The sequence below is a fragment of the Maylandia zebra genome, linkage group LG10, assembly GCF_041146795.1.
Source record: "Maylandia zebra isolate NMK-2024a linkage group LG10, Mzebra_GT3a, whole genome shotgun sequence".
Classification (NCBI taxonomy): domain Eukaryota; kingdom Metazoa; phylum Chordata; class Actinopteri; order Cichliformes; family Cichlidae; genus Maylandia; species Maylandia zebra.
The window spans coordinates 28,453,071-28,480,542 of record NC_135176.1 but is presented as its reverse complement, the minus strand read 5'-3'; the positions used below and the strand labels follow the sequence as shown (position 1 = coordinate 28,480,542).

The window sequence follows — 27,472 nt, the reverse complement described above, 5'->3', positions numbered from 1 at the left end:
CTGAGACAAAGTGAACTGTATTCCAGATACACGCCGACACCCAGATATATTTCCAGCCACCCAAGCCATGTATTTTTTTATTTTCATCACAGAAGCTATCTGTTTTTACATGAAACAATCCCCTCGTTCAGATTTTCAAAGTTCAGTCACTGCTAATTAGCCATCTCTGGCCTGTTCTGACTCCTGTTTCCTCTGGGTGGGCTATTCAGATCACTGTTGAGTCAATCCCCAGAGACCCTAATCTTGTGCCTGGGCAGACTCCAACTCCACAGTCTTGGACTCCAGCTTGCATGTTTGTTCTGGTGTGACGACGGCTGCGAGTGCTGGAGGGTCATTCTAACCAGAACCTGCAGCAGATGGAGAAGTGGTTCACATGTGTCAATACGATGAGCTCACCAAGGCTGCGGAACAGGACTGCTGTCTCTCACTGGACTTCAAGACCTTGAAGTTTGAGCTCACTAACTGATAGTTCCTCCATTATGTAGAGAGTTCATTATTATTATTATTATTATTATTAGAGTGGAAAATATTAAATTTATCGGCATGTCTTGTTTCATGCACCCCAGTCCCGTGTGTCAGTTTTCACCACAAATACAGACTAATTGTGTAGGAAATACACGTCTGGTTTGACATCTCTGTAGCTGCATCCACCTTTTATATATACTCTGTAATGTAAGTGAAGCCACTGTCTTAAGTTAAGAAAAAAGGAAATATCTTGTCAAAGACTAAACAAACCTTAGATCCAGATTAGATGTTTGATTCTGACTTCTAGTGCCACTGACATCGATTCGGTCAATAACCAGCCCTAAATATGAACATTGGTGATGTAAAGATATGGAGATATTCTCCTTATTTAAACTCTTATTCTGTACATTCTTTCAATTCCTCTCCAACTCCTAAATAAAATGATGTATGACTTTATGCAGATCATATATCAGCGTAATTCCATTAATATGTGCCCTGAGTTTTTACAAACACATTTGCAGTGCAGTGGTTGACAGCATAAACTCATTTAAAGGCTCCCTGTGAAGTTCCTTGCAGGCACACAGAATGTGAGTAATGAAGGCTGAATATTCAGAGATCACCCCCACAGTCGGGAGTAGCACAGTAAATCTGTGCTGCTGATCTAGATGGAACAATGTCAAAGACTGAAGTAAGTCATTGATTAGGTGTGTTGCCAGCCCGGGCACAAGAAAAGCCTTCAGTGCACATCATTCTAATGTTCTCGCTCTGCAAAACACCCTGCAAGTCAAAGTGACAGTTGACAGCTCATTTAATGCCAGGAGGAAATCCTGCTGTTCCCTCTGAGAGCCTTTCTGTTATTCTCTTGTCATTATTCACACCTTTCAGCCAATATGAAGTGTGAGCTTTCAGTAGCTGGTGTGTAAAGAATGTGATTATCAGAGGAGCGTTGTGTGTGTTGTTTTTCCTACTGCACCGTTTTCCATTTGTTGTAAAATCTTTGGGGCACACTTTTGTCTCTAACATCTTTTACCATCTGAGAACAGTTTAAATGCGATGATCTGAATGTCAAGAGGCAGATGTGGTCAGATCTGACTAGTGGTTTTCAAAAGTGTCCTCTTAACAAAATTTGATGAGGAACACTGAGTTGTTAATAATCTGTCACTTCTATATGCCATTTACCTCAACAAGGCACATGATGATGCAGAAACGAGGCAGTCAAAAAGAATCAAAATACAAATAGAAATGTAGGTGGGATTTTTCTGTAACGCCCCTGCCCAGATGGGCTTATCAACAGACAAATCTGAAATATATGAGCGCTCAAACAAGTGCAAATCTCAAGTTCACAACAGTTTGACTATGTGCATATCTCCTCGGAGATTGGTTAGAGCAGCAGTTAGTACTGTTTCTTCACAGCAAGATCAAACCTCCTAGTTGGCTGGAGCCTTCCTGTGTGGAGTGTGCATGTTCCAGGCTGTGTGAGGTCTCTCCGGGTTCTTTGACGTCCTCCTACTGTCCAAACACATGTATGTTTGGTTAACTGATGATTGGAATTTTGCCGTAGGTGAGGCTGCAAAGTGCTTAAGTGCAGTACCGTGATGTATGATTATGTGTGAAAAAGGTAAATGTGGCTTATAGTGAAGAGCACTCTGAGTGGTCAAATAAGATTAGAAAAGTGCTAAACAATAAAAGCTGGTCCATTTCATGCTGCATCCATAATATGAATTAGCATGGCATTTGCCCAGTGCTCTGGTGGGATGAGTCAGACACGTTGACCCTGAGGGCACTGAGCTCTGCGTGTGTGGGGGAGAAAAAGCTTTTCCAAATCTGTTTTTAGGCAGTAGCCAAACATTTTAAGTGTTTAAATCAGATATGACTGAGGATTTCTTGGAAAATAGCTACTCAGATCATTATCAAGACTCAGCTCAGTGGCACAACTTGCTTTTAAGACTTTGTCTCCACTGTTGTTGTGCTGAAATTATGCTTGTGCAAGTTTTTCATGAGGTCATTGCAAGTTGCAGTAAGTCAGGTAAATTATAAGTCCAAGACACAAACGTCAGCTGGCTTGTGGTCTGTGTAGAGGTGGTCAGTCAGCAAATTCACTTCTTTTAATCGCATAGTGACCAAAGATTCTTTATATAATTTCCAGTAAATGTTTGTGTGAATCTACAGCTACACTGGCCTTTTATGAGACTTTAATTCTCACTGTTAAAGAAACCAAACTCTTAGACAGATAAACCAAAGCTAAAATGAAATGATTTTAATTCCAAACACTTATACCAAAGTTGTATATGTATATGTATGGCCTAAAACGTACTTACAGATAAGGTTTTTAAGCTAAATGGGATAAAATGGGATTTCTGTCAGATATAGATGTTTTGAGCTCATAGCCTCAGTATATTTTGTGCATTTAAAAACATCTCTGGATCACGGAGATTCCTGTCAAAGCAAAATTTGCCTTTGTCTGTTGGAGAGGGGTAAAGCTGCCCAGCACTTTATTAATCACTGGGTTTGTGAGCCTCATATTCAATAGAAGATGATGAAGACATGCATTCGTCCTTATTTAAAGGGGACCTAATATAATTTTTTTCCTTATTTTTTTGTAATGATGGTGGATGGTCAAATTAAACATGGTCAAAGTTTCAAATAATCACATAAGCATTTGTGATTAGATTGTGCCAAATGCTCAGTTTGAGACAGATTTTTCTGTGTTTACTGACTTTAATACCCTTCTGCACTTATTTTATACCCAGAAGCACTACTTTGTACAGTCTATAGGTTAATTCCACATGATGTGTGTGTTTATAGTGTGAGGAAGGAGAAACAGTGAGAGATTATTAAGATTATTTTAAAACTTTCCACATATATTCTCCACTGTTTGATCTGCTCTCCCTTTTCTTTTCCCTCCAATTTAGATGCAAGTTTTTCAGTTTGACAGAGACTCCAGAGGACTATACCATCATCGTCGACGAGGAAGGATTTAAAGGTGAGCCTCGCTTTGTGGATACTAATCTTTGAAGTCACTGTGGCAACCAGAGACCAGGCGGCAAGAGAAGGTCGCATTGTGTAATCTATGATTCTCACCAGCACCGCGCGGCTTCAGCTGACACTGTTTGAGCACACTTTGTCATTATAGATGTGAGGCCAAGCTGCTGCTCGCTGTGTTGGCTGAGTGAGTGAATCCGTGTCATTACACACCCTTCTCCAGGGTGACCCTCCTTAGTTACCCTGGAGACTACAGGCTATTTGTTGCGTAACTGGTGCAGGTATTTTCTACTGGTGGCTGGCTCTGTGGGTTATTGTCTTTCTTATATTGAACTGAACTACATTGTGAAATTAAATCATACTGGAAACCCCCAAGAAGATGCATACTATATATCCTTATGCATGTTGATTATGGACAATTAGTCCCTAATTAGCCCATGAGTGCACAACCCAGTTCAGTCCACATGTCTTGGGTAGATCATACTTTGTATGTTGTAAATTATATTTGGACATGGATGCAGTTTTGGTAACTTTGCCTCTATTCACCGTCACAGTAGCTTTTAAATCAAACCACCAACATGCGGTTTAAGTCTAGACTTTCAGCTTTTATTTGAGGGGTTTAACAAAAGTATTACATAACAGTTTAAAAATTGCAGCCATTTTTATACACAGTCCCTCACAGTAATTGGACATTTCACTCATGGGAGTATCATTGCCAGGTGAGCCCTGTTCTCTTTTTTACTTGAATCGGAACTCACCTAGCAACTAAAAGTTATGCTTTATTAGCCTTATTTCCTTTGGGATTAATAAAGTATTTCTAAAAGGTTTATATTGATTCTGGGTTTAAAAAAATAAAGCCAGCTCTTCTTTTTACCAGATGTGTTGCCCCCTAATGGCCATTAGAAAGAAGTCCAGCTCTTCTTTCTCCATGAGAAAATGACCCTACTTCTCACTTGTGCTATGACTGCATTAAACACTTTGTGTCGAGATAGTGGTAGTCTTAAGTTTTCTTTAACAACTATGAGCAGATTCAGAGTTAAATAGAGGATGCTTTAGTGCATTGACGTCTTATTTACACAGTCTGTGGTTCTTACCTGCGGGGTTCATTATTTTATCCCAGTCACTGGTGTAAACACAACCGTGGCTTCTCTGTGTTGAAGTCATTAGACAGCTACAGGCACCAGTGACAGGATAATGATAAATGTTAAAGCTCAGAGTTATAATGGCTCAAGAAGACAAAGAGAGTCATCAAGGCACAAATCTGACTCACGAATGACTCAGAAAGGGAAATGCTGGTCTAATATTTAATGCTTTTGCTCTGTGACCTTACCTCAAAGCTGTTAAAAGTATCATATTCCTAATCAGTCAGAAATAAAACTGTATTTATTATGCAAAAGTGAGTACATTACAGATCAAAAAAAGAAAGAAATGAGTGCAGATGAAAACTACTGATACCCAGCTTGTTTTCTTTTTATTCCAAAGAGGTTGTTGGTAAAGATTAAATCCATCCATCTGTGTTGCTGCCTCTATGAAACAATCTGTCTCAAATCTTAACCATTAAATTTTGTGACAGCCAAACAACTGTACCAGCTCCACTCCCAACTGTTTCTGATTTCATTTCCAGAGCTGCCCCAGTCGGAGCACATCAGCGTTGCCGACGCCACGTGGGTGGCCCTTAACGTGGTGTCAGGAGGTAGCAACACATCCACTTCACAACCCATAGGAGTCACCAAAATCGCTAAATCAGTCATCGCACCACTGGCCGACCACAACATTTCTGTTTTCATGCTGTCGACGTATCAGACGGACTTCATCCTGGTGAGTGTGAATATTGTTCATGTCAAGGTTCTGTGTGTGAATGGTGTGGGTCTCGACAGCCACGTGATGCTCTCAAAAAAATGACTCGACACACGGCTCGAGGGGCTGGAGTTATCCCAATTGACATCAACCAATACCATAGGATTAAAAAATGGGTGTAGTCTCTGAGAAAGGTTGGCACAGAAGCCCCTTAAATATCCTTTCTAATAACCAGCAGGGGGCGTTTTGCACAACAATTTATGACCTCGAAACTAGTTTTGCACTATGGTTTCATGTAGAGTACAATAGACAATATGTTTTTGGGGTGAGGCTTCTGTCAGTTTCACAATTAGATCTTCCCTTCATTCTTCCACACTATCTTTTGTCCTGTCTCCCTCCCCCTCACTCCCCACTGGTTGCAGCAGCCTCCCCTTCCTGAGCCTGATTCTTCCGGAGGTTTCTTCCTGTTAAAAGGGAGTTTTTTCTTCCCACTGTCAACAAGTGACTGTTAATAGAGGGTGGTCTGGTTCTCTCTGCAGTAGTGTAGAGGTTTACCTTACATTTTAAAGCGCCTTGAGCAGAGTTTTGCTGTGACTTGGCGCCTAATAAATAAAATTGAACAGAAATCAAGAACCAAGATGGTGATGCCAAGTCCAAGTTGAGACTTTAAAGTGGGACTTTACAAACCCATGACATCATGGTAGCCCATCTTTTGTATATAGTTGTTGGATGAGAGGCAATACACAGCTGTATACACTGAACAGGCCATCACTCCATCACATGCTGAGCTAAATCAGAAGTAAACTGTTTGTAGTACCATCCTCTGATCTCACAGGTATTTTAATGGCGATAAGTAGAAAAACAGCACTAGCAACTGCTGCAGTGAGAGCCGCCTCTCCGCTGCTTATTTGCATGCTCAGTGGGAACCACTGGGATGCATTTTAATTGATATGAATCCAGACTGTGCTTCAGGTATCATGACAGCACTTGACCTCACACAGCCCCCCTCCCCCGTCTGTCAGAGTGAACTGAAAGTGCAGTTTCTTTTTCAGTTCTGTTTAGTAAAGATGATTGTGTGTTATGAGCCAACAGTTGATCTGCTTCTTAGCATGCTCGGTGTGTTGCATTATTTGTCTTTTATGCAACTCCTGGCAGCACAGTTGTTTACATCTACAGTGCCTGATATGAAAAAGCAATAACCTTGGATATAGTGTACCTTGCACGGCCCCACTTCTTTTGATTTAGGATGAAATCCTTTCTCATGCCTTTTTGGCTACAGGGAGTCTTTTTTCCTTTCTTTTTTTATTGCCTTGCATTAATGGAAAAACAAGGCCTGCTGACCAGCTTCAGCATGTTCATGAAAATGGAAAAAAAACAAAAAACCTGTGCTGATGTTGATAATCTGTTACATAAAGGGGATCAGCAGATCAGCCTCTTGCTGGAATTTAAGGTATCATACTCGGGGCATGCTTCCTGTCTCGACACAGGCTCCTTCCCACTGTCCTAATTGTTGGTATATAAGATGAAAAGAGGTAAAAAAAAACGTCCAACACTGACCTTGTCATCCACACCCACAAGCCATCTCCTACCTTCATTTCACTCTGTGTTTCATTGCATTACTGAATCCCTCAGCAGGCCAAAAGACAAACCAGCTTAAGATGTTTTATTTTTTCACTGCTATGATCTTTTGTGTTACATAAAGCGGTAAAGCCTGACCCAAATGTTGAATACACCCATTTCAACAGAGCAACAAGCATCCTGACTGAGTCAGTCTGCTCAGATCTGCCACACACACCAGCTTCTCAGGAGCAACAATTACAAGAGCGACAGCTAATACGCCAATTAAATTCGTGCTGCCACCCTTCCCACCTTAAACAGAGATCAGCTTAGTTTTAATTAGAGACAGCAAAGTTAAAGAAATATAAATATTAATTGCTTCATTACCATAATAATTTTGGTGGCTTTTTCTCTACCCCTGCTGTCAGCAATTAGTTTCTAAGAAATCTGGAAAACTAATTTCCTTGAAATTTGCTGTGAAAAGTTCTGGCTCCCCGAGGTCTTCTTGACCCTTTCAACTTAATCTTCCAATTCTCCACAATACATATCAAAGCCACATGCTCGTGAACCCCGCTCTTAATGCAATTACACAAGGACCAAAAAATGCAAAATGCATTTGAGTGAGTCATATCATGATGATCTGATTAGACTGTAACAATAATCATCTTAAATGCATTGGCTCATGGCCAGTTCTCGCTTTTCATGTCTTTCTTGGTCTGTTTGCGTTTCAATTTGCTTTGTTTTCCACTTCTAACCGTTGTATGCTCCTTTGCTTTATGTTGCACATGTTTACCTTCGTGTATGAAAAGAGCTCAACAAATAAACCTGCTTTGACATATTGCTCAGCCCTAATGATGCAGGACGGCATGGTTGGCATAAGAGGCAAAGATCCATGTTCCATTTTGTCCGCCCATGCTAATACTCAGAACTAAAGGCTGTGTTTAAAGCAAAGAATGCAGCTTTACTGTCTTCTCTGCTCCTCCTCAGAACATATAAATCTGGCTGAATATGAACAGCCCAATCCCATTTTCTGCTCATTATCAAAAGCCATTTTGTAGGAAGTCATTAAAAGCAAATGTAGACTAGAAAGTGCATTTTCTGAAGAAACTGCAGTGTGAATGCTTGAATCTGAATGTATGCACTGAAATGAATTAATTGCTGAATTTTGAGTTAAAAATATTGAATGAGATAAAAAACAAAAAACAAAAAAACAACCGAATTTAACCTGAAAACAAAGGTGCTGAACTGCTAAAAGCTGAAGGTTACACAGAAGAAGAAGTTGGAAAAAAACTGAAAATGTTTTAAATGTAAATTAGAAAACCCTAAGAAATGAGAAAAGAACATTTAGAGTCAGAAAACATCTGAATGAATATTAAAAGGTCATATTCTTTGAATCACTGAATGACTAAAATGTGATCCCTCCACTTTGATCCACACAGTTTAAAAAGTTTAAATGCCTGAGCTTTGAAAGATACGGTGTTGGAAAGAGAACAATAATGGCGACAATTTGAGGGTAAAATGATGGCTGTAACACTGTGGACACAGCAGCAGTTGAAAGAGAAGTGCTTAAGATGAATCTTGGTACAGTGGCAGGCAGAGCTCGTTAAGCAGGCAGGTGTGAGCCTGGTTGCTATAGTGACCGCACCCAATGGCTCCATACACACGTACACAGACATGCGCCTCACTTTTGCTGCTTAAAATGAACAGAAAAGTCAGGCCGAAACAAATCGCTCCCAAATGAAAAGTAAAAGTCGTATTGACAAAATTCTTTCACCGTGAGCGACAGCAATGTCTAGTCTACCTAATTCTCAGTTTTCATGCCTGTGGAGCTTATTATATGGACGTGGTGACAGTGGAAAGACACCATGCTCTTCTGATTTTCAAACGAACCTTCTGAGCCATTTTAACATTAGAGTCTATGGAAGAGTTGGAGGGAGGAGGCTGTGCATTGGTGACATTTATGAAAGAACCATAACACCTAGTACAATAGTAAACACATTGGATGAAAGAGGACAGCCATGGCTACGTTTTGAGGGTAAAATCATACCTGTAGAGCAAACGCTGCGGACACAGCAGCAGTTTTAAAAAAGATTTTAAGATTAATTTTTTTGCTCCTCTCACTCTAGCAGTTGAGCTGCCTCACTCTAGCCCCAACATTCCGTCCCATACACACCCATTATAAACTCTGAAACGGGTGAAAAAACATCATGAAACTTAAACTGGAACTGAAGAAAAAGTATAATAGATATTGAAAAGATAAATACAAGTTGAATAGTTGAATGTCTTGTCTTCGTTTTAAAGTTTGAATGGTGGCTCTATGTCAATGTATGTGGAAGTAGTAAGAGTTTAAAAATGAGTAAGTTGAATGAGGATTTGAAGGGTCTCCCCATTGAAATACATTATAAATTTTTGTTGAATAAAGTTGAATAAAATTAAAAATATAAATGTTAAAAATATGAAAAATAGAAGCAGTGTTGTCCAAAAGAATAGGAATCTAACGGTGTTTGAATGGTTTTTCTAAGTTGAACGGTTTTGAAGGAGTAGGCTTACAAAAAACGTACGGAAAAATAAAATATAATAATAATAATAATAAAGATTCGAATAACAATACTGTGAATGCTTTTCAAGCATTCACACTAATAATAATAATAACTAGAAAGTGCATTTTCTGAAGAAACTGCAGTGTGAATGCTTGAATCTGAATGTATGGACTGAAATGAATTAATTGCTGAATTTTGAGTTAAAAAATTTGAATGAGATAAAAAAAAAAAAAAAACAACCTGAATTTAACCTGAAAACAAAAGTGCTGAACTGCTAAAAGCTGAAGGTTACACAGAAGAAGAAGTTGGAAAAAAGCTGAAAATGTTTTAATTGTAAATTAGAAAACCCTAAGAAATGAGAAAAGAACATTTAGAGTCAGAAAACATCTGAAAGAATATTAAAAGGTCATATTCTTTGAATCACTGAATGACTAAAATGTGATCCCTCCACTTGGACCCACACAGTTTAAAAAGTTTACATCTCTGAGCTTTGAAAGACAAGATGTTGGAAAAAGAACAACGATGGCGACGTTTTGAGGGTAAAATGATGGCTTTAACACTGTGGACACAGCAGCAGTTGAAAGAGAAGTGTTTAAGATGAATTTTGGCAGAGTGGCAGAGAGAGCTCGTTAAGCAGGCAGGTGTGAGCCTGGTTGCTATAGTGACCGCACCCAATGGCTCCATACACACGTACACAGACATGCGCTTCACTTTTGCTGCTTAAAATGAACAGAAAAGTCAGGCCAAAACAAATCGCTCCCAAATGAAAAGTAAAAGTCGTATTGACAAAATTCTTTCACCGTGAGCGACAGCAATGTCTAGTCTACCGAATTCTCAGTTTTCATGCCTGTGGAGCTTATTATATGGACGTGGTGACAGTGGAAAGACACCATGCTCTTCTGATTTTCAAACGAACCTTCTGAGCCATTTTAACATTAGAGTCTATGGAAGAGTTGGAGGGAGGAGGCTGTGCATTGGTGACATTTACGAAAGAACCATAACACCTAGGACAATAGTAAACACATTGGATGAAAGAGGACAGCGATGGCTACGTTTTGAGGGTAAAATCATACCTGTAGAGCAAACGCTGCGGACACAGCAGCAGTTTTAAAAAAGATTTTAAGATTAATTTTTTTGCTCCTCTCACTCTAGCAGTTGAGCTGTCTCACTCTAGCCCCAACATTCCGTCCCATACACACCCATTATAAACTCTGAAACAGGTGAAAAAACATCATGAAACTTAAACTGGAACTAAAGAAAAAGTATAATAGATATTGAAAAGATAAATACAAGGTGAATAGTTGAATGTCTTGTCTTCGTTTTAAAGTTTGAATGGTGGCTCTATGTCAACGTATGTGGAAGTAGTAAGAGTTTAAAAATGAGTAAATTGAATGAGAATTTGAAGGGTCTCCCCATTGAAATACATGGGAAATTTTTGTTGAAAAAAGTTAAATAAAATTAAAAATATAAATGTTAAAAATGAGAAAAATAGAAGCACACCATTCCAAAAGAAGAGGAATCTAATGGTGTTTGAATGGTTTTTCTAAGTTGAATGGTTTTGAAGGAGATAGTCGGCGAAAAACGTACGGAATAGGAAAAAATAATAATAATAAAGATTAGAAGAACAATACTGTGAATGCTTTTCAAGCATTCACACTAATTAGGCAAGCAAGAGAGTGGGCACACTGAAAATAAATGAAAGCATTTCATTAGAAAAAAGCTCGGGCTAGGAGAATAAGAGTGGGATTTCCCATCAAACGATTTCTCTGAAAATTCATCGACATTTCTTTCCTGTTACATATTCAGCATTTACTCTTGACCTCTGAACTCGTTCATGTTGCCGTCCCCAGGTTCGAGAGCGAGACCTCCCGATGGTCATGCACACTCTGTCTTCTGAATTCACTTTGTTTCGAGTGGTCAACGGGGAGACTGTTGCTGCTCACAATCTGGGGGTGACCAATGGCTTTGTGAAACCAAAACTAGGTAAGAGTTAACAAAATAATTCAATATTTCTGTCTAGAGAAAAGCTTAATGCTTTCACCCTGCCTTTAACAGCCTTTAATGTGGACTGACATTTCAATATTTCTGCCAACTTGAGGGGATCCATGGCCAATACTTGGGCCAAGACGTCCAGGTTACTGGTCATTGTTTATTAACACGGATCCATTTTTAAAAAGCCAAATTGTCGCCACTGTGTGGTTTTGAGATTACATCTGCACAAATGCAATCTGCAATGCGATTGGACGATAGTGTATTGATACTGAGATCTCTGTAATCGGAAATGGGTTTTGCAAAGCACTTACAAAATGTTTTCAGACTTGTTTCTTCAACGTAATAATCTCTGCATATTAATTTGTGCTGTTTCACAGACATTAAAGTGGACCCATTATGTTAATTTCCAGCTCCATTTTTTTTTTCTTGGAATCTATTAAAGTATCTCTTTAAAACAAACCTTATATAGTACAACCTCAGTTCATTCAAGCCATTATGACTCCGTTCTTTCTCCCTTTGAGACCACTTTCTTTCGATTGGCTGCCCCTCGTGCACAGAATGTTAAAACAGCAGGTGGGTGGGGCTTCTGTGCTCACACCCACAGATCACCATATTAACATCCGCTCTCAGTGGCTCAGTGGTTAAGTGTTTACTGCACGCTGAAGCCTGTCCTTGTGGCCCACATTTACAGTATTTAATATGAGCATCAACGACTGGAACAGCATGTATGTAATATAATATAATCTGGCCCCCTTTAAGACTAGTCCTGGATTAAAAGAAAATTTAAATGTTTCCACTACAGGAAATGGGATATAAAATCTATAAAATGGGATTAAAATGTAATTATGCTTGTTTCTCAGCCCTGAAATAATACTACATTTGTTGTGGATTTGTTTTTATTACGGGTGAGATGCTTACATTTTAAGTTTATATATAAATAAATGCGTAAACTTTTTCAGCATTGTTTAAATATAAAATGTGCAAACATATACATCAAATTGTGTCTAATTAACCTTAATGTTTAAAGGTTTATTTATGATTGTAGAAACGGCTGTTGGATAATCTCCACTAAAGCTCCACTTAAGTGCACTGTGGTGCTTTCAATTACACAGCACACAGTCTTTATTGCTGTTCATACAATTTGTGTTTTGTTCCTGTTGGTGTACAAGCTGAGCTTGAAAGCTCCTTCTTAATGTTGGCAAATGCAGTTTTCAAGCTCACTTTTTCACCCAGCACAGACAAGGGAAGTCTAAGCTCAGATGAATGGAAAAAGGATGATCAGAAAATGTATTGCCATGTAGTCTTTTATTAAGAAGCCTCCTAAGCCCTCATGTATTATCTTTTTCAGTGCCCCGTCCTATCATTCACCCCTTATCCAGTCCCAGCAACATGTTCTGTGTGACCAGCCTGGACCCAGACACACTGCCCTCTGTGGCCACTCTGCTCATGGACGTCATGTTTTACTCTGGAGGGTAAAACATTTTATTACTTCATTAAGGCCCTGAAGGCCTTTTGCATGTTTTGCATGTTGCCAGGATTCCACTCAATCACTGAGAACATTAGGACAGCATCTCTTTATAGTCTATTAATCAAATGTAGGATGTTACTTAAAAGGGATAAAACAGAAATTTAGCTCATTAAGAGAAGTTTGGCCACAGTGGAAAGTAGTATTCAGTTTTTTTGTTATCTAATTATCTAAGTTAATCTAAAGTTATCTGATGTCTTCTGCTGGAGCCTTGTCAAGTCTGAAAAATTATCTTTACTGCCTTGAATTATATAAAAGGGTAAAATTCAGGAAAGCTTATTTTCTCGAGAATAGAAGACTATTTTCACTTTCATTTCCTAGACAAGGAAGGAAAAATTAGGAGATGCTAAATGGTGGCATTTTGAGAAAATGTTCTGGAGCTCAGCCCACACATGAGGCTCAGTGTCAGAATGTGTTGACCTGTGATGCATCAATTTGAACCCTTCTTTCATCTTTTATATTTTTCACACATTAATCATCTTCGTGTAAGTGCAGCACCAGAGCGTAAGACTAACCCCACACAATAATGAGAGAATAGTGTAAAATGATTCCATCCATTGTGTGTTAGTCTGCATAATTTGAGGGTTGTTTTTTATACATATATGTTGTGTGCAGTAATACTTTAATTAGAGACCTTTTTGGTCCTGTCAAAGCAGGCATTAACAATGACTGCTTTATTCCACTTAAATGAGGCAATTTTAAGGCCTTTCAAGGTGTTTTGTGTTCGTTCACTGAAATGGCTCACTAGGATACTTTAGAAATGTAAATTACAGCACTTTTTCAATGGGCATTTTCTTATTTTCTGGCTTTTGACAGTCAAAACACCTGCTGTGAAATAGCTCTATAAACTAAAGGGGGGAAAAAAGGAAGTCCCAGTCCACGTTGTTGCACTGCCACCATCTCTGATTATTAAATCAGTGTTGGTGTGGCTTCTCTGAGTTGAAAGTCCAGCTTGACAGGGCAATCAAATTGAAATTCTAGCTTCCGATTTCAAATGGAATATGCCATAAAGTTTTTTTAAAAAAGCAAGAAAATATAGGATTTGTTTTCCTCCTTAGAAACAAGATCGAGAGGTACTCAGATTCCCATACTTGGGGCAGCAACTCCTCACTGACCCAGATTGGATATTCCACACTTTGGACATTTAGTGATTTTTCGCCGCTCGACTGAAGGGCCTTTATCACAGGCCCCGCCCACTTAATGTCTCTAGCTGTAGTTGCTTGAAGATGTCAAATGTCTTCCACTTTCTATGGTCTCTGATGGACACATTCGAGCGAATCGCTTCCAGTGTGTACATTGTTTAACAGATAGCAGTTCTATGACCTCATCAACTCTCACTGTTAGCATTGTTAGGGAACCCAAGGACAACATTGCACACAGGCACGGACTTCAAAATCTTCCTTTTTTTTAAATGGAAAACCCTGAGTTCTTCAAACAGAAACCAGTCTACCTACTCAAGCTGTTAGGCAACACAGAGAGAAATTAATCAAAGTGTCACAGGTCCAATCAAAAACTGTATTGTTTTTGTCTTTGCCAGGCAAAAAGAGTCTGGAGCATCCAGTGAAGACTCAAACCACATCCGCTTCTTCTCCTTCTCCCTGATCGAGGGCTACATCTCTCTGGTCATGGATGAACAGACCACACAAAGGTAGAAGAAAAACACCCACCACTCAACATTTCATGTGCACTGCTGTTGTGTAATTAACTACACTTGTTCTTTCAAGGTTTTGTTGTCTGTTAATCCCCACTAAAAGGACAGCTTGTATTCATGCAGGGGAGTGCGTTTCTGATTGTTGTTTGAGGTGGTGATTAGTTTGTTGCTAGGCAATAAGCAGAGCTATCGGGTGTATTGCACATAAGTCACAGTGGGTTTCAGTCTGACTCATCTACTCCCTTAGTTTCTAACAGTGTACACTAATTAAGCAGGAGGGCCATCAAGGAACTTGAGCAGCTGCAGGTCCCACATGGTTTCTCCTGTGTTAGCATCTGATCAAAGGCTGCCAATGAATAAAAAAAGGTCCGCATTATATTGGTTAGTAACCTCTTCAATCCATGTGGAAGTAAAATAACAACTGGAGTGAACTTGAATTGTTAAGTTTAGATTTTGTTTCTGCAGCATGTAGGTCAGCAATGTCCCTACGTTTTATGTAAGACCGAATGTTTTGCCTTAAAGAGATGGGTCACCCAAATTACTCTGCCTTACAATGGCTCTTTTCTTCAGTGCAGCGGGGTGCACAGCAGAAACAGACTTTAGCTGTTTTTGCACTGTGCTGAGTGGCTAGTGGCTTCTTCTGATGCACCTTTATCTGCCAACCATGCCTGGTGCCATAATTTGTTAAGTAAAGCAAAAAAAGGTCAAATAAAGCCACTCTTGGAAAACATTTAAAGATGACAGAGTTAATGAAATACTGGAACTGAATGATTTAATACTGTGTTTATGTCTTATTATTGGTAACAATTCAGAAATATAGAAATTGTATGACCACACTTGTGTTGCATAAGTGAGTAACTTAACCAGCCTTTATGTGGTACAATTGTATTTTAATAAATACTGAAGCTAATATAATTGTTCTGTTGTTTTTTTTTCTTCCAGGTTTCCAAACAATGTACTTTTTACCAGTGCCTCTGGTGAGCTTTGGAAAATGGTTCGAATTGGAGGGCAACCTTTAGGATTTGGTGAGTATTTTTGTTGCTGTAGTAATGGATAGAAGCAGGCCACATGCTACTACAGATTGATGCCAACAAAGCACATGTTCAAGTATCAAGATCAGCGTTGTCAGAACTGGTTTGACAACCATCCCAGTGTGTAGTTAACAGTCTTTAGCATTAAAAAGGTGGTTCACTTTTTACCAGGGTAGATTGCCATACTAACTGCAGGTTATACCTGAGATAAAAGATTAACAGGTATGAAACCACCACTGAAAACTGTGTCACTGTTCCTGGAAGATCTAAAGTCTTTATCTAACCCTAAACAGACAATAAAAAAAGACTATTTCCAGGAACTTTTTCCTGTTGCCTTTAATGTATGATCCTAAAACAAGACACCTATTTGTACTTGTAGGTTAAACCTATGTTTAAATTATATTTTTTGTATTCATTTCTTTTTTGCTGTGAGACCATTAAACACCAGGGCAGCAGGTGAAAGTACAAAACTGCACCTGTCTTACACACACCTGAAATTTCATGGAGTAGTAATAATCTGTCAGATTCCCCCCGTGCATAATGCTGCGATACTGAGAAGTCTGTGAACTTACAGTTATTTGTATTTTTGTCGGCTTTCCTTCCTGGCTTCAAATAAATGAAATTTTATTATTGCTGACCAAATATGTGGGTGTAATCCTATAGTTTTCCTCCCAGACACACTCAGACTGCTGAGACAAATCTGCAGCAGCTGTGTTGTTTTATAGTTTTCCTTTGTAAAGTCGGTAGACCTTCTCATTTTTCTGTTTGGTTAGAGGCTTATGTTAGTTGATAACCACCTTCATATAACAGCTTACCTGAGCATCAATAATCAGGCTAAGTGAAGCCTTAGCAGACAAAAAAAAAAGCCAGAATTTCACAAGAAGACCTCAGACCTGGCTGCTCTAATCAGGATAATAAGTGTTATCATGATTAATGTGTATTGTATTTATCAACATGCTTTAATGAGTTGTAGAGTGGTTGTGGGGCCTGTTGAGAGGTTAAAGAGTGTGTTTTTAATGGTCTGCAGATGAGTGCGGCATCGTGGCTCAGATATCAGAACCGCTGGCGACGGCTGACATTCCAGCTTACTACATTAGCACCTTCAAGTTTGACCACGCCCTGGTAAGAAACAGTTTCTACTGCATATGTTTGGTTTGTAATCAACTTGTTTGTAATTGTTGGGCTGTTTGGTTAGTCTAACCAGTTCATGACACCATGATAGACTGTATATAAAAGATGGACATGCATAGCAGATCTGGGTCTGTAGAGTGAAGCCAGTGCAAAGGTGTCTTTAAACTTGCATTCTTTCCAGTGGCCAACAGGGGGTCGCTTGTCTAATTTGTATAGAAGTCTTTGGGAAAATGGCTTTGTGACTCCAGTAAACTCTTTCTTATTGACTTAATTCACTAGTTTCAAGTCAAGATTTTTAGTTCTTGCTTTTCACTTCCAGAAAACCTTCAACTCGAGGCTTTAAGAAGACACTAGGCACTGATCGTAGCAACTACGTCCATCTTTTATATACAGTTTATGGCATCAGCATAGGCTCTAAGCAGCTGGAGAGAAACTGTTTCAGCTTTTTCAGATGTTTTTGGGGCCATCAAAAACAAATGAAAATACAATCAGAAAGTTCTAATCAGTTACTTTGCGTCTTCTTCAGGTTCCTGAAGAAAACATCCAAAGTGTCATTGGCGCACTGCGGACTGAGAGTGCTGCACAGTGAAGGAAGCTGGAGAAAGCGATGACGACTACCATCTCCAAAGTCATTTTGTTTAAAAAGTTTATCATGTCCAAAAAGTGCCAAGAGCTTGCTAGCGGACTACTGTGGGTCAACTCTGAAAGGAAGGACGGAGGGAGAGAGGAGGGTGACAGTGTGTTAGGGAAGCCTTTGTTACTCAACCATTTTCTTTACCCCCCCAACTACTCTTTGCCTTCCTTCGTGCCCAAGTCCCCTCCACCTCCACGCTCTGGTAGTTTTTGCATTAGTTTACCAAACTGTCTCTTTTCTTCTCTAAAGCTGCTTCTTCCCACTCCCTGACCCTCCTGAGCACCCTACTGTATTAGTTACATAATTCCTCTCATGGAAAGATGACGAATGTACTCTCAAAGCAAAATAATTATTATATATAGTTATCAAATTCTCCTTTTTTGTTTGCTTTGTTTTTCCACAGGTCATTTTTCTCAGTGCCAACATGTATGAATGCCTAAACCGATGCCTTTGTCTAAAATACTGCACATGTGCAATTGAAGGAGACAGCCAGCGTTGGCGCTTGTTTTTGCTTTTTAGTCATCGTTGAACGTGTTTTAATCATCGATCTGACTATTGAAGTCCCCCAGACTTAAAATCAGTCTGGCGAAACGTGAAGTGAATCATTTTTTTTGTGCATTTAATAAGTTACATCCATGCACACTGTGAGCAATATGATCGACGGGCCAATCAGGATCCGTAGATTTGATTATTTTCAGCGATTTGGCTGATAGGCGTCATTTTTGCGAGAGGTTGTTGATTTATTTGATTTTGGATAGGATATAGAAAGTTCCCAGTTGACGTATTCTTAATAACTTCTCCCACAGTGTCACAATCAGTTCAAAACGTCTCTGAGCCATTCCCATCAGCCTCTTCTGCACACTGTTTGTTACCTGAAATGGTCAACATGGTGCTCATTAGACCTCTGAAACACTATCACGTGAGCATTACAACCACTCCCACACTAACCACTATGTGCCAAATTTAGGGTCAGTTTGCCACAAAATTAAATTTAAGTCTGTACCGTCTTGTGAGGGTTTTAAATTAGCTCTAAATTGTTATTTCTCTTTGTTCATATTGTGTCAGTTAATCTAATTTAAAACATAAAAATTGCACACTGAAATCAATCTGGGTTTTCCTTTTTTTATGGAGGGTCGAAAAGTGTTGATTAAAAACTCCATCCAGCCATTCTCTTCCACTTATCCTCCTCATCTTTCAAACTGAGTGAGTATTAATCAGTGGACGTGAAGAAACTGATTTTAATTGGTTTAGTTTGTATTAAAAAAAAATAAGAATACAAATTTAAAAATGCAAAAAATAGCCATTAAAAAGTGTAAAGCTGGGCATACACTGTGATTTTTGGCCCATTTTGAGACTATTTTTCACTCGTGCGACCGTCTTGGGGATCGGCCTGAGTTTAGCCTTAATCCTGTGTCGTGGATTGTGTAGTATACCTGAGAAGCGATTAACACCTCACTTCATGTTACCAAGCTAAAGGTCACGTCAGAGCATCCTGACCTATGAATTTCTAACCTCTGCGATTCAGTCACACAGTTTGAGCGCAAGCTGAATAACGCGACTGAAAGAAATCGCACAGTGTATGCCCAGCTTTAGTAAAATACTCAGTGCAGATCTATACCAGGCACATAAAATTTCAAATTACCTTTACAATCTTCCTCGTACCCAGAAATATATCTGAAACTCTAACTGATATTGATTCGATTGATGGATCAAAAAAAAAAAACGAAACCCCGAAGATAATCTTTTGAGGTGGATTCGTGATCCCACCACATCGCATTAACTTTACAATGCAGGTCTGTGTTCAAAAGTATGAAAGTAGAGGCTGCGGGGGGACAGGAGGGAGCGGCTAGCTCCACCCTGTCAATACTTCAAATAAGCGCGTACCAACAACACTGAACACGGTAAAAATAACAGAAGTTCCTCCACGAGCATCTGTCTCATTTAAAGAAACCGTTCACTACTAAATAGTTGCTTTTGATGGCAATCGTACCAACAGCATGACCCGTTTTCCAACCTTGTACTGCCAAAAACTCTCATGTTTGAGAGCAATTACGCCGACACTTTCCAGTGACCGTGTTGCTCACAGTGTGCATTGGAGTGAGAAACGCTGAAAAGATTTGCATCGACACTAGTAATAAATTACTGAGCCACTTCCATGAGCTAGAATAATGTCAGTGCAAGTGTGCTAACATAAGCTACGGTTCACACAGGGGAAGGAAGGTTACACTCCGAGCCCTGGTGTCCATTTTGGTCTTGAAGCTGCCCCTCTCCTACTCCAGTCTGCACTTTAATGCAGGTCCCACCCCCACAGACCTGCTGTACTGATGTGAACCCAGAGAGGGCTCTTTTCTTTAGCTAGATCTTGTCCACATGGAACGATTTCTGTTGGTATTAACCGTTGGTGATGATGTTTTTCTTCCTTTTTGTTTTCTTCTCTTCACACCACCTTCCACCTATCTGCAGCTTCTCCTCTGATCACATTTGATTAGTAGATAATCTGTATTTATCAGTGTTAAAACATGAGGAAGGTGTTATTTCTTCTGATTGCATTTCAAAGAGAAAGCCTTTCATTTTGAAGCTTCTTTTGTGGGGAGGGGAATAAATGAAAAAAAAAATAAACTAGCTGTTTTTTGAGCTGCTTGCGTGTTCACTTTTCACCCATGTGTCATTTTACTGTATTTACTTACCGACAGAGGGGCTGTGTACTCGAAGCAATAAACTAGTGATGTCGCCTCCCAATCTTGCCTTCAGAGCTCCAGTTTAGCTGTGAATGAGACATTTTTTTTAACACAAAAATGTATGAAGTGTAGCAGCCATGGATGAATTAAATTAGTGGATATCACATCCCCACTTGACGATGCTAAAGATCCGTGATGACATGCTGAGTCATCCCCCAGGTCTTGCACTCTTCACCTCTGAGTCAGGCTGGCTGGTGGCAGTTGACTCTTTTATCTGCCAACTTAACTGCCCTGTTAGCATTAGTCACTGAGTGGTGGTAGCTAATGCCAAGAGGGGACAAATTTTGTCTTCATTGCAGTATTTATTTATTTTGCTTTGCATTTTAATGAGTACTAAAATGAAGATAAAATTGCGTGTTCAACTCTCAGGGGTGCAGTTTCTTTGCATGATAAGGACCAGCATGAGGGCTGCCACAACTATGGGATTATCCACACTAGGAGAGCGCTGACTAAGCCCAAAGCACATGCGACATGTCCCCATGCTGGCAAAGATGGCTTTTGCACAGCATTACACACTCCTCTCCAAGTTTAGCATCCCAGTTTCGACAAAGGTTGAAGAATGGTCAAAAACCACCTGCCCATCTTCCCCGATTTGGTCTTTGAGCTAACGGCTTCATGTAGCAAAACCACTGTCTATCCATGTCACTGTACAGCACATAGACAGTACAGTGGAGGCTGGCTTAGACAACCCACCGCCTGTGGAGCCATTCCACAACCATGGAGTAGATGGCCACTCAGCACTTCCGACAAGCACCGCAGATTTTAAGCAACTTAGCTGGAGATAAAGGGCTCAGGCAGATAACTGCAGATGCAATGAGCTCGGTCACTGGGCTGCAGATGTACCAGATGATGTGCCTGGCAGAGAATTAGTCACTGGTTGGTTCCCCCAGGCAGCCAACTGGACCTAGCAGTGCCATCTCTGGCGGTGTGTGCTCCAGTCATTGAGATGAGAGCCTCCAAGTCAAGTTCTACACTAGCTGACCAGGACCAGAGTCCAGCTACAGGCCTTCACAGAGACCAGATGCCTAGAAAGAAGAAGCCTTAATCCACCTACGTTTTGTTCAGCATACACAAATGCTCCTTCATTGCAACTGTTAAGTCTGGGTGCATTAAAGGCTCTGACGACAAACAGACTTTCATGCCATTTGTCATTGTTCTGCTCCAATAAGAGTGCTTCCAACAAGCTGTGTGACTGTACATATTTCCTTGTGCAAATCAATACAAAATATCTACATTCAAACAATTGCAAATCATCAGTCTGCAGGTCACATAAACCAGATCAGGCAGGTGATGTCTTTCTCCACAGACACATGGGAGGTTAACGGTGCCTCACCTACAGTGCTACAAGTTAGCTGACTGCCTGCTCACCTCGGTGGCACGCTTGTGCCCTCTTTCTGTGAGTGGCGAGAATCATTGCTGCAGGTCACCAGTTAGCATAGAGCACCAACAGTTTTTCTTTGCTTCAGGGTTTCAGAGCATATTCCTCGAGGGGAATGGTAATCTCATGGACCCCTTATAAAGGGGTTCCTGTGAGGGATATTCATGATGCATGTAGTTGGTCATCACTGCATGCTTTTGTTTGGTTCAGTCTGCTGGACACGACGGCTCCTTCAGTGGTTAATTCGATCCTTTCTCCTGGGTCTGCCACGCTGCTCTATGGGGAGCGTGTAAATGTCTCTTACTGCAGGAGCTGTACAGAATGACCAGACTGAAAGGGAACAATGTGTTATGACTATAACTTCTTATGTGTGAAAAACTAAGTACTTCCTATGAATCAGTAGCTTCTAGAATCACTAGCTTTTATTTTTGCACCGCTGGCACTGCTGCGTGTAATCTGAAAAACAAACATCGTGCAGACCAGAAGTGAAAGACGTCAGTCGTGTACCTGCAATGACCCGCCAAGCGCAAACAGCAGCAGTGATGCTATCGAGATTTTCATCAACAGTCTTTGTTGCATCATTACGACAGCGCTCCAGCAGGGGTTTGTTTTCCACTGGTGAAAAGACGATTTTCAAACCCTCTCTGGGGTGTGACACACTCTGAGGGTTAATAAATATATATTTTAAAAAATAAAGATCGGTGTTAGTTTGCATTTGAAAATGAACATTTATTCCAGCAACTCTGAAGATCATTATAATCCTAGACTATGAGTCATAATGGTTTTTGTAACTCCATGATCCTTTATGATCTGCTATCTCAGAAAATGTCTTCAGAGAAGACAATTTGGGATGTTTTTTAATGTTTTTGGCAATGTTTCGGCCCTTTTCTCAAAAGTAAAACTTTCTTTCTTTACTTCTTTGTAAGAAGGAAAGTTAGGACAGATTCTGTGAAATATGCCTGTACATTTATGCCCCCCAGAGCATGAAATGTAGTCACTTTGGATTCTTACTTCTAGCTTCACATTTCTATAACTAATTTCTGATGTCAGGAAAGTCAGTCTAGTACAGATAGCCCAACACCTAAATCTCTATGTAGAGAGTAAAAGGTTACAGACCACAACAAAACACCAAAACGTGCCATTTTGAGTAGCAGTACTGGAAGATTTCCTCTGAAAATTCCCACTTTTGTGGAGAATATACGGAGAAGGGAAAAATGGCAAGATTTTACAGGCTTACACGTGTAGGCAGCTCAAAGGTGCCAAAGCCTACAGGTTGTCAAATGGTCACAGTGTCGTAGGCTGTACACATGACGTAGCGCACAAAGCTAACATCCGCTGTGACATCAGAAGGGTGCACGCATTCCGTTCAAAGCCAAATATCTCCATCTTTTATGTACAGTCTTCAGGTTACATCTAATGTTTGTTATCAGCTCATCACGAGCCATTAGCTGCTGGTCACATGAGAGACTTAAGCTACACAAAAGAAAGATATAAGCCCAAGGCTCAAGTGTTCCCGCCTAATCTGAGCCAGTGTAGGGAAAACCTCATCATGAGCTGCTATTTAGGTGGATCAACATTACTGACACTAATAAGTGTTTATAAAGTTATAAAACAAAGGCAGTTTTCTCACTGATTTCTAAAAGAAATGGACTTCTTTTTGCAACGGGAGCCTCCTACTGGCCATTTCAAAGAATGCACTTCCTCACTGGCTTTACTTTTCAGACCTGGAAACCTACATCCATCTTATATATACAGTCTGTGGCTAAAATCTTTTTTTTTTTTTTTTTTTTTAAAGTGCATTGCTCTCCTCTCACCCCACTCTTCCATTCTTTGAACTTGATGCTAGCCCACACAGGTGCTATAATGAATGATCTATAGATGAATGATCTGATTTAAATTAGAACTTAAACACAGAAAACACATTAGTGCACACCCTACCTTTCCCTTGGTCCCTGTCTTCCTTGCTGGGCTTTTTCTTCCACAATGCCCACGCTCCACTCCAGCCTGCAGAAAATGGACAGCAATTGACAGCAGGGAAGACTGCAGGTATATCAGTTGTCTGTATTATCTGACCTGAGTAAACAAAGCAGAGAACAGCCAGGCCCTTGTTGCTCTGCATGGGTGGGCCCCACACCACCACCACCTCCTCCTCTCCTCTACTTCAGCACACAGAAGGGGAGGAGAGCTCATCCAGCTGCAGAGACCCTCTCTGCAGAGCGGGGTTATAGGAGCAGACACAGTGTGTTAGTGTTTCCACTTATCATGATCATTTTACACCTTACATAATCTCACGCTGCTCGGCACGGCAGTTCACTGACATGCGGTGGAGACGCTTGCTCCTCAGCTCCCACTCACAAAGATTAAAATTGCAAGCTATAAGTCAAACAGAGGCATCTCAGTGCCGCTAATTGAAATGCATCACTTTCATTGTGCAGAGCTGCAAGGTCGCATGGTGGGAAATCTCCACCCACAGAAATGACAAATCTAAACTTTACGGGTGACACATTAACAGCAGTGAGTCAGCGCTTCATCTAGACCAGGCTGTAATGGCAACAACCACCACACATTTTCCTACGGGGCACTTGAATCACAACACACACACGGGTGTCACCTTACAGGGCTTCTGGGTAATAAAACCCAACATTTCTTTTACATTTCCCTGCAATATTGACCAACAAATCACACACTGTACTTTTTTCAATTGCAGAGATGTTTGTGGCATCTAGTTATCATGCATAAGACTGTATATAATGAACCACATCCAGTGTCATGTGTCTTTTGAAGCCTCAAATTTGGTTAGGGTGAGGTTAGACTTGAAGGGCATGTGCAGAACACAGTGCAGCTTTCAGAAGGTAAAGAACCAGACACAAAAACATAGTTTTGGTTCAGCATCATCACAGATGTTAGTGCTGCACCTGGTAAATTGTTCATGACTAAGCAAACTTGTTTGGGATTGACCAAGTTAATCTCCATTATGCTGTCACCAACTGTGACTATAATCATGCGGACCCTTCTCACTGTTCCACAGGTGCATCTGTGAAATAATGCCTCCTCCTAAACGCCAGATATGGGTCAACTCATCACATAATTTGAATGGGATATTAAAAGTGGTGAATGAAGTTTTCCTCTCAGCCACGCAAACCAAAGCTTCTCCTGCACGTTCTCAAATCCTGCTCTGCAGACGGTCGCAGGTCGTACGTTTTATGCTCACTCTGTAATTTTGCGTAAATACATTTCCGGGCTCTTCAGAGGGCCGTCAAGTTGTCATAATGATGAATGGCCCAGAATACAAGAGCTCAGCAAAGAGAACAAAGCAAAGCAGTGCACATCGGGCTGACTTCAGCAATACTCCGTGTTCTGTGAGAATTAACGTGTCCATCATGTTGATATCAGGAAACCCGAGTTAGAGTCGAGGTTAAAAATCAGCTTAAAGAGCACGTGTGAGGAGTCGGATCAAATCAGGTAACAATTAATTTTATGGGTTCAATTCTTACAAGTCTTTCTTTCCTACCAATTCATCCGTTTTCTAAACCGAAGTTTGTTTCACTGTATAGAAAACAAAGATGTGCCATTTAATAGTCAGGTGAACGGATAAGATTGCACGACGATTAAAATTAGTCACAGTTTGCCAGTTGTTTTGATTACATTTTTAACACACAAAATTTAGTCTAGAACATGTGTTTGAAATACAGCCACAGTCATAGTTATTCTTTATGAGTCTGGGGTTTTATTGCTGTTATGCTTTAAGTAATAGATTTATTTTTAAATTAGTCAACATTCCAGCAATTAAACCTTTTAACTATTAGCTCTGCAGATTCAAACTTGATACAAATGTTACAATGTAAACTGGAGGTGGACCAATTAATCGCCGCCTCCTTTAGCTGGAATTACAGTCCTTTAAAATGTGTTCAATTCACTTTTATTTATATAGTCCCAAATAACTACAACAGTGCCCTTTATATTATAATACTTTTTAAACCCTTCAATATTAGAAAGAACCCCAAACAATGAGACGATCCCCTGTGAGCAAGGACTTGGCGACTGTGTGAAGGAAGAACTCCCTTTAAACAGGAAGAAACCTCAAAGAGAAACAGGCTCAGAGAGGGGGGTGAGCAATCAGCTGGGGGTGAGGTAGGAAGGAAGGCAGCATGGGAGCATTTATCATTTATAAGTAAACAAGCAGCTGTTTCAGCTTCAATATTATCCTGACTCTTACATGTTTATATGATAGATGAATTGTTAAATGGGGGAGACTGCATACATGTTGAAAAGTGTGTTTCAGGAGCAGGTTGTGAGTGCATCCAATTTGTGACTCGTACCGTGATGATGAAACTTCCAGGCAGGAGGAAAAGAGGAAGTCAGAGAAGATTTGTGGATGTAGTGAAGGAAGACATGCAGTGCACTGGTGTCACAAATCTCAAACAGGATTTGTTTCTTCAAATTTAAGCTTATTGTAACTGATACTTCATCTGACGTGCACCTTCCTAAAAATGTAACCACACGTTGCATCCATTCAGTACAGTCCAAAAAAGGATGGATAAACTCAAAAACAGGAACTCGTCTGCCAACTTTAGGCAGCAAAATTGCAGAGCAATGTAGCCAGACCAAGCCAAAGTATAAACGCAGCATCAGCCACTCTGTAGGCTCAAGATGGGTTTTAATGCAGAATTATTTACCCAGCAGCAGCTGTATGTCTTCCTCCCATTGTCCCCAACTGGTCGTGGCGGACTGCTGCCGTTCCCCAGGGCTGGTTCTGCTGGAGGTTTCTTCGTATTAAAAGGGAGTTTTCCCTTCCCACTGTCGTCAATGCGCTTGCTCATAGGGAGGGGTCGTTGGAGTTTCCACTGTATTATTGTAGGGTCTTTACCTTACAATATAAACTGCCTTAAGGTGACTGTTACTTGTGATTTGGCGCAATATAAATACAAATAAAACTGTCACACACGAGGTGGGGTGCTTCCTGAACAGGTTGCCAGCCTTTTACAAAGACAGGGCTAACAAAAAGACAACCGCTTACCAGAGGTGTGGACTCGAGTCACATGACTTGGACTCGAGTCAGACTCCAGTCATTAATTTTATGACTTTAGACTTGACTTGAAAAAATGTTCTAAGACTTGTGACTTGACTTGGACTTTTACACCAGTGACTTGGGACTTGAATTGGACTTGAACCGGTTTACTTGAAAAGACTTGATATTTTACCCCAAATATAAAATTTAACATGCATATTATATAGAGATTGAAAATGTGACGTCATTCACGGGTAGAACCGCAAAGGATTCTGGGAACTCGTGGCAAGCGGTACTAGCGCACGCAGGCTTTCAATTGAAATCAGTTATACAGCGATAAAAAGAAACACAAAAATGTCAAGAAGCTGTTGTATTATTAACTGCAATAGCCGGTCGCATGACAGCCACGGGAAGCCGACGGGTAAAGAGATCGGTTGTTATCGGATTACGTCGTTGAAGAGAAATTGTTCGAGCCATGTTTCCGAAGTAACAAAGAGGCGACTGGATTGCAGCCATTCAAAGACCAAATATAACGTCCCAGAACACTCCAGCTAACAGGTTAGTCTGCTCCAAGCATTTACACGAAGGTCAGTGTTTTTTAGTAGTTAATACGTCATTTTCATAACATAATTAGTGATAGGTTACAAGCAAGTCTGGCGCTGAACAGAAATTGTCGCGCTATGCTCCTTTATTTATTGTGCATAAATAGTGAATTGTCCTGACACAATATTGCGTTTCGCTTCTGTTATTATGGTACATTGACAAAAACATATACTTTTATTCACAGGATAAAACAGGTTTTTTGTATCACTAATTGCCCAGTGCGATTACAGCATACAGTATTATTGTCACTGCTACATTTCTGTGATGGGTACCAGAAATTATTTCCACTACTAATTAATTACCGTTGAGCTCAAAGGTCCTATTAATAAACGGTTAAGGAATGTGTATTTATGACGACGATTTGTGAGACTGGTAAACTTATGATACGTACGATGGTCTTTCGTTCTACAGGGTGCATTTCAAGGTCCTGCACCCATCCG

General features: G+C 40.2%; 1 protein-coding gene and 1 long non-coding RNA gene across 3 annotated transcripts in view; one reads left to right on the top strand and one right to left on the bottom strand.

The window, feature by feature from the left end:
* castor2 (cytosolic arginine sensor for mTORC1 subunit 2) overlaps positions 1-19,939 on the top strand; it is a 30,560-nt gene extending 10,621 nt beyond the window's left edge. For both annotated transcript variants that reach the window (XM_004551170.5, XM_004551171.6), the window contains exons 3-10: positions 3,378-3,448; positions 5,072-5,265; positions 11,192-11,324; positions 12,682-12,805; positions 14,396-14,506; positions 15,452-15,534; positions 16,568-16,662; positions 17,198-19,939. In XM_004551170.5, coding sequence (XP_004551227.1) covers positions 3,378-3,448; positions 5,072-5,265; positions 11,192-11,324; positions 12,682-12,805; positions 14,396-14,506; positions 15,452-15,534; positions 16,568-16,662; positions 17,198-17,260 — 874 coding nt within the window. In that variant the 3' untranslated portion in view covers positions 17,261-19,939. The remainder of the gene's footprint in view (positions 1-3,377; positions 3,449-5,071; positions 5,266-11,191; positions 11,325-12,681; positions 12,806-14,395; positions 14,507-15,451; positions 15,535-16,567; positions 16,663-17,197) is intronic.
* Positions 52-26,181, bottom strand: LOC143420874 (uncharacterized). Its single transcript, XR_013100633.1, has 4 exons — positions 26,098-26,181; positions 23,360-23,425; positions 19,993-20,069; positions 52-347 (listed from the first exon to the last, which is right to left on the bottom strand). It is a non-coding gene; the product is annotated as an uncharacterized LOC143420874 (long non-coding RNA).
* Between the last annotated feature and the right edge of the window lie 1,291 nt (positions 26,182-27,472).